We start from the raw sequence: 14,018 nt of genomic DNA, 5'->3' as shown, positions 1-14,018 counted from the left end.
TGGCACGCTAATATCAATCCCCCGAAGCTGTCACATATCATGTTTCAGATGGCAGATGACAATCCAGTCCAGTTGCCATCCATCCAGAATGTTTGTCTCTTGGTGCCTCACAATCTTCCCCCAGCAGTTCTCTTCCGCCCTTTACTATAATGTACACTGTTAGTTCAGCCTTAGCATTCTTTTCCTTCGCGCTAGGGTCAACGGGAACGTACCTACCATCCCATTCACATCATCTATCTCACCAATGCTGGCATGAACACCCCTTCTCAACTGTAACACTACAGTGTCTAGATGGAGGGAATTCTGAGAATGTCGAAACCATCAGAGGCCGATTGATAACACCTGGTTCGCCATCCAGACCAGCCTTTCGGATATCATCCGATACATCACAGTACGGCCCGTGGACGCACCAGCCAATTTGCACAGATGTCTTGCAGAGTCTAGGTAGTCCGCTTTGTGTATATACAAGTGCTTCGTTTAGCAATGGAAGGGGCATTTCTATATTTACAACACCAAAGATTGCTGAAGAATTTGCCAGTTTGCCGGCCATCCAGGACCCAACAATTCTCGAAACGAGGAGCATCAATATTGACAGTGGGACTTGGCATGTTCAGGAAATGTCTGGAAAGGGTATGGGCATGGTAGCGAAAAGAAACCTCAAATTCAAAGATCGCATCACGGGATATACTCCAGCTTTGCTTGCCCATGTCGAAGATGAGCTATCTACGTTGGAGCGAGAAAGGTTCTTCCGTCTGGCAGTCAACCAATTACCTGACGCTATGAGAGACATGTACTTGAGGCTTGCAACTGTGTATGGTGACCCACGAGTGAGGGTACAGGACATCGTAAAAGCGAACACGTTCCAACTAGATATTGGCGGCCAGAACCACCTCGCGGTCTTCCCCGAAACCTCAAGACTGAATCATGCATGTGCACCAAAGTCGGTTTGACCTTCCATGAATTTTCCGATAACACGGCTGACTCTCTAGTGCCCAATATTACCTCGAACCAACATTACTAACGCACATTGTGCATGCAACAAGGCCTATCCAGCAGGGCGAAGAGATAACCATAGCCTGTGCGTTGAATGGCCCAACTGATTCAAGGAGGCTTGCTGAGTTATTGTAGATACATCGCCTGTGGATTTCACCAAGGTGCGACAACAAAACCTTCAAAATGGTTTTCACTTCACCTGCACGTGCTCTCGTTGCAGTGACCAAGCTCGGTCGGATGCAACCTTGAAGCAGATCCAAGATCTACAGGAACGTCTCAACGATTGGTCTGCCTCATCAACAGCTTCACCCAAAACTGCCGAGAAGTTGCTTCAAATCTACCGCCAGGAAGGGCTCGAAGGATTCCTCACCATCCCGTATGGTTTCGCAGCCCTCGCGTACAATGCTGTTGGGGACACGAAAAAAGCGATAAAATACGCGAATCTGGCGAAAGAGTTGACCCTCATGAAGGACGGTATGTGGTCAGCGAACTTAGGGATGTACGAGGACATTCTCAAAGATGCGCGAGCTCACTGGAGCTACAACAGGAGATTGTGAAAGGAGTTCTCTTTGATCCACTAGCTATCTGTTCACCATTGGCGTATGAATGTGGTCGTCACTTAATAACTCTACGGCGGGTTCAGTTCACGAGATTGATGTATAAGGCGCCTGCCTGACTTCTATTGCGATACCGAATAAAGAGCATTCAGACCATGAGACCACAGTGATGCAAAATAACTGAAAGCAGGGAGTAACCCAAACTGAAATTAGACATGTCTTATCCCAAAATCTATAGGACCATCACAAGGCTAGGTTCTTATGTATCACTTGCGCAAGATGCGGACGGAACAAGATAACATTGCGTAGCCGCAACTATGAGATAACACTGTGCCTCACTTTGTTCCTTACACGAGGCCCCGTATATTCGCTTTCTGTTTCGGATGTATACTCTTGGCAGTACACGATGTAATGTAATCCGCCTTGCCTGCAGCCTGGAGATCAATAACGAGTGGCGATAGAATATGTTATCGTAGTGGCATTAAGCCTTTGCCATGTCAGATCGTAGACTAGGGTTTGGAGCCTGGATGTCAGAATATGGGGCACGTACGAGGGGCAATGTCAGAATCCCAACGCCACCCGCGATCCGTTGGGTTTTGTCCGTCGCTAAAACTGAAGATAGTGTATATTCCGCCCCGTTCCACAAGGACTAGGGATAATATTGGGCCAATCATACCAAGCTCAACTCAGTGTGCAGTTTCAAAGGCGTCCCATTTATTTGATTGTGGTCCATCAAATTGACCCATACCAGGTGCAAGAACAAGTACTGTACTTATCAGCGACGGGATACCCACTTGGTTGTCCCCTGTATGGTGCTCATCGATGCAGTGAAAGTCAGAAAAGGCAGTTTACGCCCGACCACGGGTAGCTACGAACCTAATATTTAAAGGACCTTATGTAGAGGCAGAGTCCCAGAAAAATAACCTTCTACCAATTTCAACACACTGTCCCAGTCTATAATTGCTTGTCAGAATGGCCACAACCAACAACTTTAACGGAGGGTCTGGAGCATTGGAAGTTGCTAGACGGTTTTCCACCCAGGCCAAGGGAAAGACTATCCTCGTCACTGGAGTCTCGATCGGGGGTAAGTAATTATCACATCAACCCTTTTTGTTTTGGACAGAGGCCACACTGTCTCTTTCGATCTTCCAAGTTCTGACTGTAGTCCTAGGCATCGGCGACGCAATCACTCGTGCCTTCGCGGCAGGTGGCGCATCAACTATCATCATCACAGGACGCAGTGAACAACGTCTTGCCGAAGTCACCAAGGCCCTCACGACCGATTACCCTGGGACAACGTTCCGGACATTGCGATTCGATCTTTATTCGCTATCGTCGACCCAACAAGCGGTGAAGGAGGCCTCCAGCGATCTTTCCATCCCTGCAATCGATATCATCGTTGGCAACGCTGGGGGATCTCAGTTTGGTGAACGTGTTATCACAGAAGATGGCCTTGAACAGCATTTTTCCGGTTACGTATCGCACTTCCTACTCGTGCAGGGTTTGATCCCGAAACTTCGCGCCGCCTCGAAATCAAGTCCACCTGGCTCTACCAGAGTGGTTATGATGACCAGTGGTGCGCAAATGGCCAGTGGGATACGCTTTTCCGACATTAATCTCGACTGCAATAAAGCACTTCCGGACGATGAGAAGCCCGATTTCACAATATTCAAAGCTCTTGGAGTCCAAGAAACCGATAAATACGACCACAACATTGCATACGCCCAATGCAATACTGCTAAGACCCTCATGGCTCTATCACTCAATAGCCACCTTGTTTCCGATAAAATTTACTCCTTCGCTGTCCATCCTGGTATAGTAAGAAGTGCTGGTACCAATCCGCTCTGGGATCAACTCGGGCCTGAGCAATTGGCCACAATTGAGAAGTTTGGAGGCTTCAAAAGCATCGACCAGGGAGCTGCAACTATTCTCGTTGCAGCTCTTGATCCTGAGCTGAAGCCCGATGGTGGTATCTACCTGTCGGATTGCGAAAAGAAGCCTGCACCAGCGCACGCAGTCGATGAGAGCAAGGCCGACAGATTGTGGAAACTGACAACGGATATTCTATCCAGTAGGGGTTATGCATAGATACTCAAGTCGATGGCAATGTACATAAACAACGTGGATGGCACAATGAGTTTGCCTTTCTTTCCTTATTGGCTCGAGTGGTCGGCGCATTGTTCAGGTCATACTCTATCAAGTTGTTGAAAGAAAATCAAATGTGCGACCCTCTTCCAAAGACGCGTTCATCTCAGTTGTACTGGTAATAGGTAGGACAGTGAAAGCAACCATCCGCTAAGAATGATTTCACAGTGATTCCAATTGGCCCGAGCTGCGGGATCGAAAGTGAAAGTTGGTGACTGTGCACGCAAAAGCACACGGTGCTCTCTATATGAGAACCTTTCGCCCCACTATATTTTACCTCTGCTTCCAGACAAAGACAACGCAAGCAGTCTTACAACAACCATGAGGTTATTCAATCCGAATTTCATTGTTGCCTCCGGAATCTGGACCTCCGTAGTCACTCTCGCTCTCCCGGCCAATGTTCACAACGTCTCCCTTACCGGTGATGGTCATCGCCGTCTACAAGCTCGTGGGTTTCTACCCCCTCCCTCAAGCGACGAGGAATGGGCGAAATACTTGTGCAAGGGCGAAAAGCTTCTCACGATGATGAATAGTGATGATAGGACTGCTGGAAGAATGCTTGAGCCACCACAGGGATCTGCTGCTAGTCAATTCACCAACTTTCCCGGCGAGTTCGACAAGTGGTTTTACCAACCTTTCAACGATGACCAGACAGACCTCGGCGAGTACTACTATGGTCTTTCAGACGCATTGAAGGATATGGGTATCTCTAGGCGCCGGGACGATTGGTCATTTCTGAGGGCCACACATGGCGATCGTCGACCGGGTGCGCCGAACCTCAATGACCAGACTTATGTGGTCAATGGCCATACTTATCGGGTAAGAATGATATCGCTACTTTAACTCCTGCTCGCGCTAATAGTATACAGGCAACTGGTGCCGAGTTCGTGGTACCCACAAACGCAAAAGATGGAGGTAAGTTCACTTCAACTTCCATGATGGCCAGATCCTAATATTCCCAACAGCACTCATCATTGCGAAGCAGTACAGCCCAGGTACTGTCGGAAACATGCGTAGGCCTCCAGTAGAGGAACTCCCAGACCTTAAGCGCTTCTCCGACATTTGCTGGGGCATGTGGAAGATGACGACTACCAACGCCCCCGTTCGTCACATGATTACCTGGGCAGTGGATAACAAGGCTACCAACGCCGCGCTTGCTCGAGCCCTTAAAACGAGGAACGGGAAGGACTACCTTGAAGATTATCCTGGGGAGTGTTTCCTAACCTCAGAGGAGGTGGGCAAGGCTCTCCTTGGTACTCCTAACGGTATTGGTATTGGGTACTTTCTTGTTCAGCACAAAGCTGAACTAGGACATCTCAAGGTCGGAGAGGCGTGTGTGTTCTTCACTGACAGTGTGATCTTCATGGAGCGCGAAATGGCTTCAATCCACTGGAAGATTGTGCCAGCTACCATGGGCGATGTCGTGGCCGGTTAGTGGATCAAGCAGTCGCGGGTGATTGACAGTCAGAGGCATATCGTATAGGTCTGACGTCCCGTATGCACATGCATCAGACTTGGAAGGAAATTCATAAAAGCTTTACCACGAGAGACACGGAAACAAGATGTTTGTTAGTGGAAGTCAATTCTTCACGGTATTTCGGAACTTCTAGTGCCTTTATGATTGAGCGATGATCTCTGATGCAATGTGAATCCTGAGACATTCTGCCAATACGTAGATTTTTCACTGCCACCATTGAGAAAGAAGTCATATATTTGAGCCCAGACTTAGACAACTATTGACTACACTTCGCAGGTAAACACTTTGCAGTGGTTGGGAAGTCAAAAGGTAAAATAATCTGGGATAGCGGAGCAGGCACAGAGAGAATAACTCCAATCTTGTGGTCTAGCTTGCCTTGATACTGATAATGATATGGGCAACGGAAGGCCACGCTTAAAAATTAGTTGTAGCATGTCTTGACATTTCTCGAACAGGGATACAATAAGAAGCTTGCTACCCCAGATACTGGGTATCTGCCATGTGTCTCACAGGAACTTCACACAGAACCATGTCTCGCGGGTCACAAGACGATAATAAGCATTCAAAGCTCTTATTTTTGTCTCTTTTAGAGAAATCTTCTTCGTAAAGCGACGGCCTGATACATATTTTCTATCTACACAAGATCAATTGCGGATGATACATAACTGAGAATTACTATTATCGTAAACCACATCAACCCCGTAACGTTACACATCATTACTGGACGTTTTTATCGTTGATCATGAACAAACGCACAATGAAGGCGTTCTATGGCGCGCAAGCTGGGGAATCATACCGTCTAAGCCGACAACGGAGAATCGTGAGTCGCGCGCAGAATCTGGAAGGAGTCGAACATAAAATCAAAGTGAAAACAAGCGCATCAAAGCAATCAGCCGTCCCATATCTAGTCCTCCTTCGTCGCTGTAGGAGGGAAATTTTAACCCTCTAGTCATGCCCCTTATATACATGTTTCGAGGGGTTTTTCGTGTCATTAAAAGTCGTTCGTTCGTTTCAATCGTCAGAAGTGAGTGTCAACAACGTCCTGTCCCGCACGAATGGCCCATTCAACCGTCTCCATGCCGCCCAGGCCACTGGCCCAGAAGGTTTTCTTGCAACCCTGCAGCTTCGTCATTCTTGCGTAGATGTCGTCCTTCAGCGCCTGGCTACCAAAGTGCGGGAAGTAATCCCACTTTCTGAATGCCTTCACGTTGTCAGGACAGAATGGTTGGGGCTGGGCGGTCTCGTTGCGGGGATCCTTGTTCAGCTTGCCGAAAGTGTCTAAGACGAGGTCATAGCCCATCGATTCTGGAAACTCGCCATCAGGGCCCCAGGACCAGGCGACGGATACATTAGACTCGGCACTGAGGCGGAGAACGGCGACAGGTTGCCCGTCGTTAGGCGGGGGAATGGTGGAGTTGGCAGATGCGGCGATATAAGAAACGCCAAATGGCATGTCAATCTCCACCGCGGACGAAAAGTAGTTGTGGGTTACAACGGCAGAGAAGATTTCATTTTCTTTTTCGGTAATATCCAGTCCTGCGCGCTCTAGGTTTTCGATTGTTGGTGGGAGGGCGAAGATGAGAGAGGAGCACTCCTGGTGGCCCCATTCGTAAAATTTGCCGTGCGGTTTCGTGTACTTGAGCACCGGATTCTCTCCAGAACGATCAATGCAGCGAATTTCATGCGACGTGCGGATCTCGGTCTTGCAGAGCGCACCCTTCGCCCATTCTACCCAGATCTTATGGAAGTCCGCGTAGTAGACGCTCGATCTGCCCAAGAAAGCGGTCAATAGATCGGGTGTGATGTACTGCAGGACGTAGAGCTGTTTGTTTTGTTAACACGGCCTCGACTATCGACAGGGGTTCGTTCCGTTCCGTTCGGAACGAGAGTTGGTGATTGCAAATAATACTTACAGCAGGCACAATATTAATATCGCCGTAACCGTAGAGCGCAAGCGGGTTCACAAGCAACTGTTGCAAGGTGGTGAAGTTGTTTGCGACGAACCATTCGGTACCCGTGACGCTGAATTCATCCGGGACGCCGTTCTGTGGAGCGTATACGCGTTAGCAGCTGGGCCCCACGATTCATGAACATAATTAATCATCGGGCAAGTTCGCGCGCAATCGACGACAGTAAGTTGCTCACCTTGAAACTTGGCGCGCTGAACGGCGCAAACCTTCGCTGCCATGTCTGGATGTATCTGGGGATCTCTTCTCCCAGACGCGCAATCATTGGCACAGTGATACCCGGCGCCGGTTTGATGTCACCCGACTCTGTTGTGTAGTTGAATTGGAATTGTTGCCTTGCACCCGCGAGGGCAAAGGGCTCCACCGATACGCCGGACGCATTGATGACCTTGACAGTCTCGGGGTAGGTTCCGTTTGAAAAGAAAGCCGCGCCGAGGGGATGGAAGATGCCTCTGTTGAGAAGAAACGAACATTGGGTGGTCAGCCGCGTCTAAATGGATGCACCTCGAAGAAGAGAAACAAATCGCCTTGCCACGCCCAAACAGTCTGTCGTGTAACTGTAACCGTAACTGAACTCTCATCGCAATTGCAATCGCAATCGCAATCGCAATCGCAATCGCAATCGCCGCGTCGCCGTTGTAACTGCAGTCTTTTCGTAGGAGGAGACAGAGGGCAGTGGGAAAGGGAGAAGAGAGCAGACAATTAAACTTACTGGTCATCGTACCAAGATTGGCACTTCCCACCGATATCTGGTTGTTTGTCGAATATGATGGCCTTCACACCTTTTGCTTCCAACTTGCTGGCTGCCGTCAACCCTGCCGGCCCTGCGCCTATTATGCACACTGGAGGTTTCTCATGTTTTTTCTCGTGTCGTAGAGTAAGTGGCCATGCTTCTCCCATCTGCCAGAGAGATGAGAATTGGATGAGACACCACCACGCGAAAAGGTACGTCATGGCCGTAAAGATTAAAGAGATGAATTTTTACACATATATTTCGGGAGGAAGAGATCAATTGGAGTCTGCATCTTCATGCGAGGTACCAGTTTCCTTTATCATCCGGCGTTGCTGCCCTGCATGGTCCAAGTTGTTGGACAGTAGACCTGCCTGCCTCGTTCTCTATAACCCATTAATGCTAGTATCGTTATTGTCCATTTCATTACTATTATAGAAGAATTGGCCGACAGCTGCACGGTGCGTTGGCAGTGAGTCGTTTGTCGTCCCTTTTGAGGGTCTAGCGGGACAGCTCAAGGTTGCCGCCTCAACGCCATCCGAGCGCGAGTACCAAGTAATCAGGATTAGGTACATTTTGTACAGTCGGGTACAGCCTCAATCAGGTCATAGAGGACACGGGAAAAAGTACCGACAGGGAAAGGCGGGCGTAGATGAATACGACCGTGCAGTGCGTCCCGACTCCCTCCCAACCCACCAAACTTGCGGACCATGACGTTGATTGCCAGGAGTCTGAGGGCGAAAAAGAAAGTGTCTGTCTGTGCATTTCCTGGGAGACCGGATGAACATGGACAGTATGATGTACGACTCGGAGTATGCATCAATATTCACACAGTACTCCGTATTGCAGAGTATTGTTGCCGGGGCAGGGTTACAGAGAGCATGAAAAAAAAATTACCGTCGTGTGCAAACCACTGCAGCACTTGAAGCCGACCACTACAGCTACAAGTACCATCATCGTCGCTACCAAGAGTCTGGAGGCTGCAGGACGCTATCGATAGATCCTCGCTTTTATTTTTGTTTGGCGAGAATTGCCGACAGAAATTGCGGTGAACGATTGTCTACAAGTACAATTCTGTATCGAGTACTGTATGCTGGCATGGATGTCATGGTGCATTAGGACGCATGCCTTGCATCGCCTTGCATGATCATACGCGGCAATTTACTCTCTACTCCGTACTCTGCATGGAATGTACTATCTGAGCATGTATCTATGTACATACATACGGTGTACTCTGTAATTACTCGGTATCTGTCAACTGCATGCAATCCGTATCATACGGAGGCACGAATATGGACGGTTCAAGTCTGTAGACTTCTCTACAGGTACCATGTGAGTATGTCATCATACAACTCTGAATTGTTGTCATTGATGATCAGCGATCGAATGTACCATTGCGCGCGGAGCCGTAGATACTCCGTACATAGAGGTACGCAAACGTAAAATACAATGGCTATTTTCTGGTCACAAATGGGCCTGAACGTGTTCCAGCATTCCAGGAGTTCCAAGTTGAACACTGCCCCAGAGTCCCAGACCCGACGACCCACCCAAACTCCAACGCCACGTTTGAGGAGCCACTCTATCCAGCAACTCGGGTGGTGCCTGGTTCTTCAAAAGAGACGCATCCCCCGGAAGAGTGGTTGATTAGGTATCCATCTACTGGAGCTGGAGCACTCATCTTCTCACGCTCTACGGAGGACTCCATACACGGTGCACACTGCACGCAGACTACACCTCTCGTACAGGATCTCAACATCCTAATTAAAACTGTATGATCCCCAGCCAGGATATCATTACTGTTCAGTAGTCGACTGCTTCACTTCTCTTCCGTCAATCGTCAGCGACGAGACGACAACGTCATGCTCTTTCGTGGTAGCAAAAGACAAGTAAGTTGGCCAACACGACCACGCTTGCCAGCGCAGAGGCCTACCTGAGCACCCCCAAGGGCCCAAGCTACGCCTCCCACCCCCCATGCCTTTGGTCGTCCCCTACCAAAACATTCATTATTATTGCAAGAAGGAACAACACCATGCGCGGCCAGGTCTTGTTCTCACTGCGCGTGTCATGGAACCTGACCGAAATGAAATTGGCATTATTGAGACTGGAGCAGATGGTATGCTTTGCGGTCGCATCCCGAGCGATCCAAATACAAATTGACATCATTATTGTGGAAAGGGGTGGCGCATACCCTTTATAAGCCGGTGGATTATGGTGCTCCGTTCTTCGAAGCGTCAAACAAAACCCCCACTCCTCGTGGCAGTACTACCTGCATTAATTGTTGTATGTAAATACATACTTCTTCGCATGCATCTCTCCAGCCTTACGAGGAGTTACAAGCACAGTGCGAGGGCCTAAAGAGTGCTCGCCGAGAGGCACGCGCCTCCATCTGCGGAGTAAAGTGGGCGTTGACATCATGGATGATCAATGGCTGCCTCCCCTTGAGGTCTATCATGAAATGCTCCGCAACTAGGTCTCAAAAGCGAGTCTGCAAGAGACTGAATAGGGCTGGAGTCCAGGTCATTATTGTTATCATTATCATTATGCTACCAAGAGTTCAGCCGAGGCCGGTTGGCTGGACGTGTTTCGCTAGTTGACTATGTACCCCCAAAACGCCAGCCATTTTGCTTTTTCAGCATCATTATTACTCTGTAGACATGTTTCCTCTCAAGCAATTTATTTTTATCAAGTCCTCCCTACCTCGTACAAAATCATGATATTCATCGCCTATTTAGATCGGTAAATTGCCATGCACTGAGAAATTATAATCTCTGATTTACTACGGAATTAGGAAGCTCTGGATACACTTTATTTTTAGCATCCTTGTGCAAAGAAAAATGAGATAAAATTATACAACAATATTAATACAATTACGACAGAGATATTCGCCCATAATGGTAGTTCCATCAGCCTTCCTAATGCCTCTTATGATGCAAGAACCGTTTGTGGTGTACGGACCTCGCCGGGGTTCGTCTTCTAACATTCCTTAGAAGAAACCCGCCATTCTGTAACCTCTGGAAAATTCCCGCAGGGTCGTATGCCGAGCTAACGTCCTGCATAATAGCCAAATTTTCAGCTGTATAGGTCTCGAGTGGATTTTGAGTGTACGAGGCATCGTTCATGAACTGGTATGGCAGATATACGTTCCTCGCTTCCGCAAGAGATTTGACATCGGCTCCGTAAGTTTGGAGCATATCATGTGCGGCCTGATCATCGTCAAGAGATGACCACTCCACAAGCGAGGCGTGCCCTGTATGGTGTCAGCAAGGCGTGTTGCCCTATCTCTTACACAGGAGCTGGACCTACAGCTTTGAGGCACTTGGGGAATCCCCATAATGTTACCACCCTGCATCTTCCCGGCCGCAACAGCAGCGGAGCCCATCGGTTGGATTGTGTAAGACAGGTTCGCAGATGGTGCGCTTGAGCTGTTCAGTATACTTCTGTATCTTTCGTACACATCGGTATACAAGTCCAAAGATAATTCGTAGCTGACAACATGTGGCTCTCTCCTGTCAAAGATTGTCAACACCTATAGGGTTGTTCTCGATTGTAACACCTTAACCTTACCTCACAGCAACGATTGGACCCAACGAGCTTGCTATGTCGGCAAGTGTTCCGTTTGTCGGGGGAACAAGTACAGTCATTGGCTTGATGCCATCGAATGCTGCAAAACTGCTTGGGTTCACGGCTTGGCCATCGACGCTTGCATAGACCTTGCCGACTAGTATCCCACCAGGTTGCACATTTGCATGGAATCCTATTCTTGGGTCCTTCTCCATCGCAAGCTGCGTCTGGATCGTCGCATTGAGCACTGCTTTGTAGTCGGCATTTGCGTAGAAGTCAATCGCGTACCAGACATCTCGGATCGGATAAGTACGTAGAGTGAACTCGGTTACGATTGCTGTCATGTCAGTGATAACCTAGGGTTATAGAAATCTAGCGACATACCAAAGTTTGCCGCACCCCCCTTGAGGGACTTGAAGAGCTCAGTGTGGCTTGTCTGGTTTGCGTTGACCACGGTCGAATTCGCGAGGACACACTTTGATAAATTAGTCTGCTGTTCTATGGCTTTGGTCGCAGATTCTTTGTTATAGGACTGACCTTGAAGTTCACCACGTTATCCGCTCCTAGGCCGTGCATGTTTGGGAAAAAGAACATGCCTCCTAAATAATGTCAAAATATGATTCGAACTCCCCGACCAGTTTTCTTACCGCCAAGCAGGAAACCAGGCACGCCCACTTCACCGGTGCGCCCGCCAACGACTGCACGTCCGTAGTTAGTGCTAAGATATTCATAAACTCTGCTCCATCTGTTGCCAGGCCCAGTGATGAGATTTCCGTCTGCACCTCCCTGCACCTCCAGTCGATTAAGATCTTGCATGTCAATGAGCACTCCGTTGTCACCAACGCTCGCAAATCCGGAGTTGGCGTTGTGTCCACCCCCTCGAACGGCAAACCTCACACCTAGATGGGTTATCACCTTCATAGTGGCAGCGACTTCTAGTGTGTTTTTAGGTCGGATGAAACAGGCTGCCGGAAGCCAACATGTTTGAGACCTGTAATGTGAGTTCTCAGCATCCTATTCTATGATAATTAGAGAAGATACGTACCAGTGTGCCTCCCTTTCCTGAGTATACTCTGGCTCTTGAGTGATGGCTGCCCCTGGGAACAGATAGCTCGAGATGATACATGCCACAACAGCCTTCTGGGGGGATCCAGTAACGTTAGATGCAGACGATAATGCGTCCAGTGTGACGGATAAATTCGAAATACGATTTTGAAACTGGTGGGCCAATGCTTTTTCTTCCGGTTCAGTTGCAATGAAAGACGATACTACAAGTTGCAACTCCTCGGACAGGGACGCTTGGTTCGATAATGGCGGGCGAGTCTCCTCAACTGATAATGATAGAGGCGATCCTCTTTCACCAGAAGCAGTGGCCAAAGACAGCCAAAGTGTGGCCGCAACGAATATGTGTTTTAACATCTGGAAATTATAGTTGCCTATTGAGATATTAGTTTGTGCTTCAACGTGCATTCGTTCAGTTGAAGCAACTAATTAAACCTAAAAATTATAGGATCATTAAAGCATCTCGGGAGGATGACTACCGGTTCGGGAACACGGTATCAAGGTCTAGGATTGCCCGATAACAGTTGTTGTAAGTACCGACGGACACCGATTGATACAGTAACGATCTGCCGTAAGCACCGAATCAGCACATACGAATCTGTATCAGTATGGTGTCGTGTGAAGAAATCAGTATCATTCTATGGTGATAAACTGCTACCAATATGTTCAAGTCACCGTCCGAGGCCTTGTCGATGGGGGGTGTTAAAGAAAGCATGCGCAGAATTGTTATGTACTTGGCTGGTTGAGGTAGCGCTAGTATCATCAATCCTCTCGTCTTGGTGAATGGGCAAATATTGATTAACTAATCTGCGAAAGACAGCTACTATAGCATTCATTCATGCTAAGATGGATAGATACAGTAATCTTCATTTGATGGGTACACGACTAACTATAAGCATTGAACCGCATGTCAGTGCAGGTAGTGCTTATTTCTACCGCATCATGTCTGCCTGGTCATCGGTACCACGTACCGCCCAATACTAGGACAGGTACATACAAGGTACAGCTTAGCTGCAAAATGACATGCGCAGCTGCTGTGACGGTTGATATTGGTAGGAGGTTACACGCATCTTACGCTGCACGTAAGAGTGATACTAGGAGCAGAAAGGCATCCAGTTCGTCAAATATGTCGCCACAACTGCTGATAATCAGCTGGGATTCCGAAGAGAGTGAAAGAAGTACACAGCGAAGAGTTTCACAAAGTTCAGCGGTATCTGATAACGCAATGGCCAAGGTCAGTACTCTCTCAACATCTATCCTCGCTTGTGGATCTTCTCGAGGGCCTAAACACCCACCGCATACGTTTCAATGGGCCCCAACAGTCCTTGTCAATATCATAGGCCCGACTTTTCAGAGGCGTCGGAGAAGTTTGCCGAGTAGATGGCGAAGAAGTCGTCCATTCACGAGATGAGCTCGCATTGTGGTAAGTAGATGCTTCTGGTGGAATCCCTTCTAATCGCAGTGGCTGCTGAGCTGTCTGTTCAAATAATCGGAGAACAGTAATTTGGCGAATGCGCTGATGACCG

The 14,018-nt window shown here is 48.4% G+C and overlaps 6 protein-coding genes across 6 annotated transcripts; 4 read left to right on the top strand and 2 right to left on the bottom strand.

The window, feature by feature from the left end:
• The first annotated feature begins 56 nt into the window (after positions 1–56).
• Positions 57–1,710, top strand: BU24DRAFT_447215 (SET domain-containing protein). Its single transcript, XM_033530809.1, has 3 exons — positions 57–940; positions 990–1,078; positions 1,129–1,710. Exons 1-3 carry the CDS (start codon positions 150–152, stop codon positions 1,548–1,550), a joined length of 1,302 nt encoding a protein of 433 aa, XP_033386881.1. The 5' UTR covers positions 57–149; the 3' UTR covers positions 1,551–1,710.
• Positions 1,711–2,238: 528 nt separating this feature from the next.
• On the top strand, positions 2,239–3,845 carry BU24DRAFT_418065 (retinol dehydrogenase 12). The gene is made up of 2 exons (XM_033526885.1): positions 2,239–2,634; positions 2,722–3,845. The coding sequence occupies exons 1-2, from the start codon at positions 2,523–2,525 to the stop codon at positions 3,636–3,638; spliced, it is 1,029 nt and encodes a 342-aa protein (XP_033386880.1). The 5' UTR covers positions 2,239–2,522; the 3' UTR covers positions 3,639–3,845.
• Positions 3,846–3,930: 85 nt separating this feature from the next.
• Positions 3,931–4,621, top strand: BU24DRAFT_99386 (uncharacterized protein). Its single transcript, XM_033534873.1, has one exon. The coding sequence runs from the start codon at positions 4,017–4,019 to the stop codon at positions 4,536–4,538; it is 522 nt and encodes a 173-aa protein (XP_033386879.1). The 5' UTR covers positions 3,931–4,016; the 3' UTR covers positions 4,539–4,621.
• A 184-nt stretch (positions 4,622–4,805) lies between these two features.
• BU24DRAFT_418064 (uncharacterized protein) lies at positions 4,806–5,241 on the top strand (the record flags this gene model as incomplete). Its single annotated transcript, XM_033526884.1, has 1 exon — positions 4,806–5,241. A coding segment is annotated over one exon (325 nt), but the record flags the coding sequence as incomplete, so codon positions are not given.
• A 528-nt stretch (positions 5,242–5,769) lies between these two features.
• Positions 5,770–8,135, bottom strand: BU24DRAFT_418062 (FAD/NAD(P)-binding domain-containing protein). Its single transcript, XM_033526883.1, has 4 exons — positions 7,852–8,135; positions 7,318–7,591; positions 7,086–7,217; positions 5,770–6,994 (listed from the first exon to the last, which is right to left on the bottom strand). The coding sequence occupies exons 1-4, from the start codon at positions 8,091–8,093 to the stop codon at positions 6,191–6,193; spliced, it is 1,452 nt and encodes a 483-aa protein (XP_033386877.1). The 5' UTR covers positions 8,094–8,135; the 3' UTR covers positions 5,770–6,190.
• A 2,646-nt stretch (positions 8,136–10,781) lies between these two features.
• Positions 10,782–12,849, bottom strand: BU24DRAFT_458299 (FAD-binding domain-containing protein; the record flags this gene model as incomplete). Its single annotated transcript, XM_033531616.1, has 7 exons — positions 10,782–11,116; positions 11,173–11,375; positions 11,434–11,767; positions 11,815–11,905; positions 11,968–12,029; positions 12,078–12,421; positions 12,476–12,849. The coding sequence occupies 7 exons, from the start codon at positions 12,847–12,849 to the stop codon at positions 10,782–10,784; spliced, it is 1,743 nt and encodes a 580-aa protein (XP_033386876.1).
• Positions 12,850–14,018: the final 1,169 nt, after the last annotated feature.

This window comes from Aaosphaeria arxii, assembly GCF_010015735.1.
Source record: "Aaosphaeria arxii CBS 175.79 unplaced genomic scaffold BU24scaffold_2, whole genome shotgun sequence".
NCBI lineage: Eukaryota > Fungi > Ascomycota > Dothideomycetes > Pleosporales > Aaosphaeria > Aaosphaeria arxii.
Note: the sequence above shows the minus strand (reverse complement) of the source record. Positions and strands in the feature narration are given on the sequence as shown.

Excerpts from the sequence above, each read along its gene's own strand:
- BU24DRAFT_447215 (XM_033530809.1), top strand. The coding sequence starts at position 150 with ATGTACACTGTTAGTTCAGCCTTAGCATTCTTTTCCTTCGCGCTAGGG. Across the intron at positions 941-989 it reads AATCATGCATGTGCACCAAA|TGCCCAATATTACCTCGAAC; the intron begins GTCGGTTTGACC and ends CTGACTCTCTAG. Across the intron at positions 1,079-1,128 it reads CGAAGAGATAACCATAGCCT|ATACATCGCCTGTGGATTTC; the intron begins GTGCGTTGAATG and ends GAGTTATTGTAG.
- BU24DRAFT_418065 (XM_033526885.1), top strand. The coding sequence starts at position 2,523 with ATGGCCACAACCAACAACTTTAACGGAGGGTCTGGAGCATTGGAAGTT. Across the intron at positions 2,635-2,721 it reads CACTGGAGTCTCGATCGGGG|GCATCGGCGACGCAATCACT; the intron begins GTAAGTAATTAT and ends CTGTAGTCCTAG.
- BU24DRAFT_99386 (XM_033534873.1), top strand. The coding sequence starts at position 4,017 with ATGAGGTTATTCAATCCGAATTTCATTGTTGCCTCCGGAATCTGGACC.
- BU24DRAFT_418062 (XM_033526883.1), bottom strand. The coding sequence starts at position 8,093 with ATGACGTACCTTTTCGCGTGGTGGTGTCTCATCCAATTCTCATCTCTC. Across the intron at positions 7,592-7,851 it reads CAATCTTGGTACGATGACCA|AGGCATCTTCCATCCCCTCG; the intron begins GTAAGTTTAATT and ends TCTTCTCAACAG. Across the intron at positions 7,218-7,317 it reads TCAGCGCGCCAAGTTTCAAG|AACGGCGTCCCGGATGAATT; the intron begins GTGAGCAACTTA and ends TACGCTCCACAG.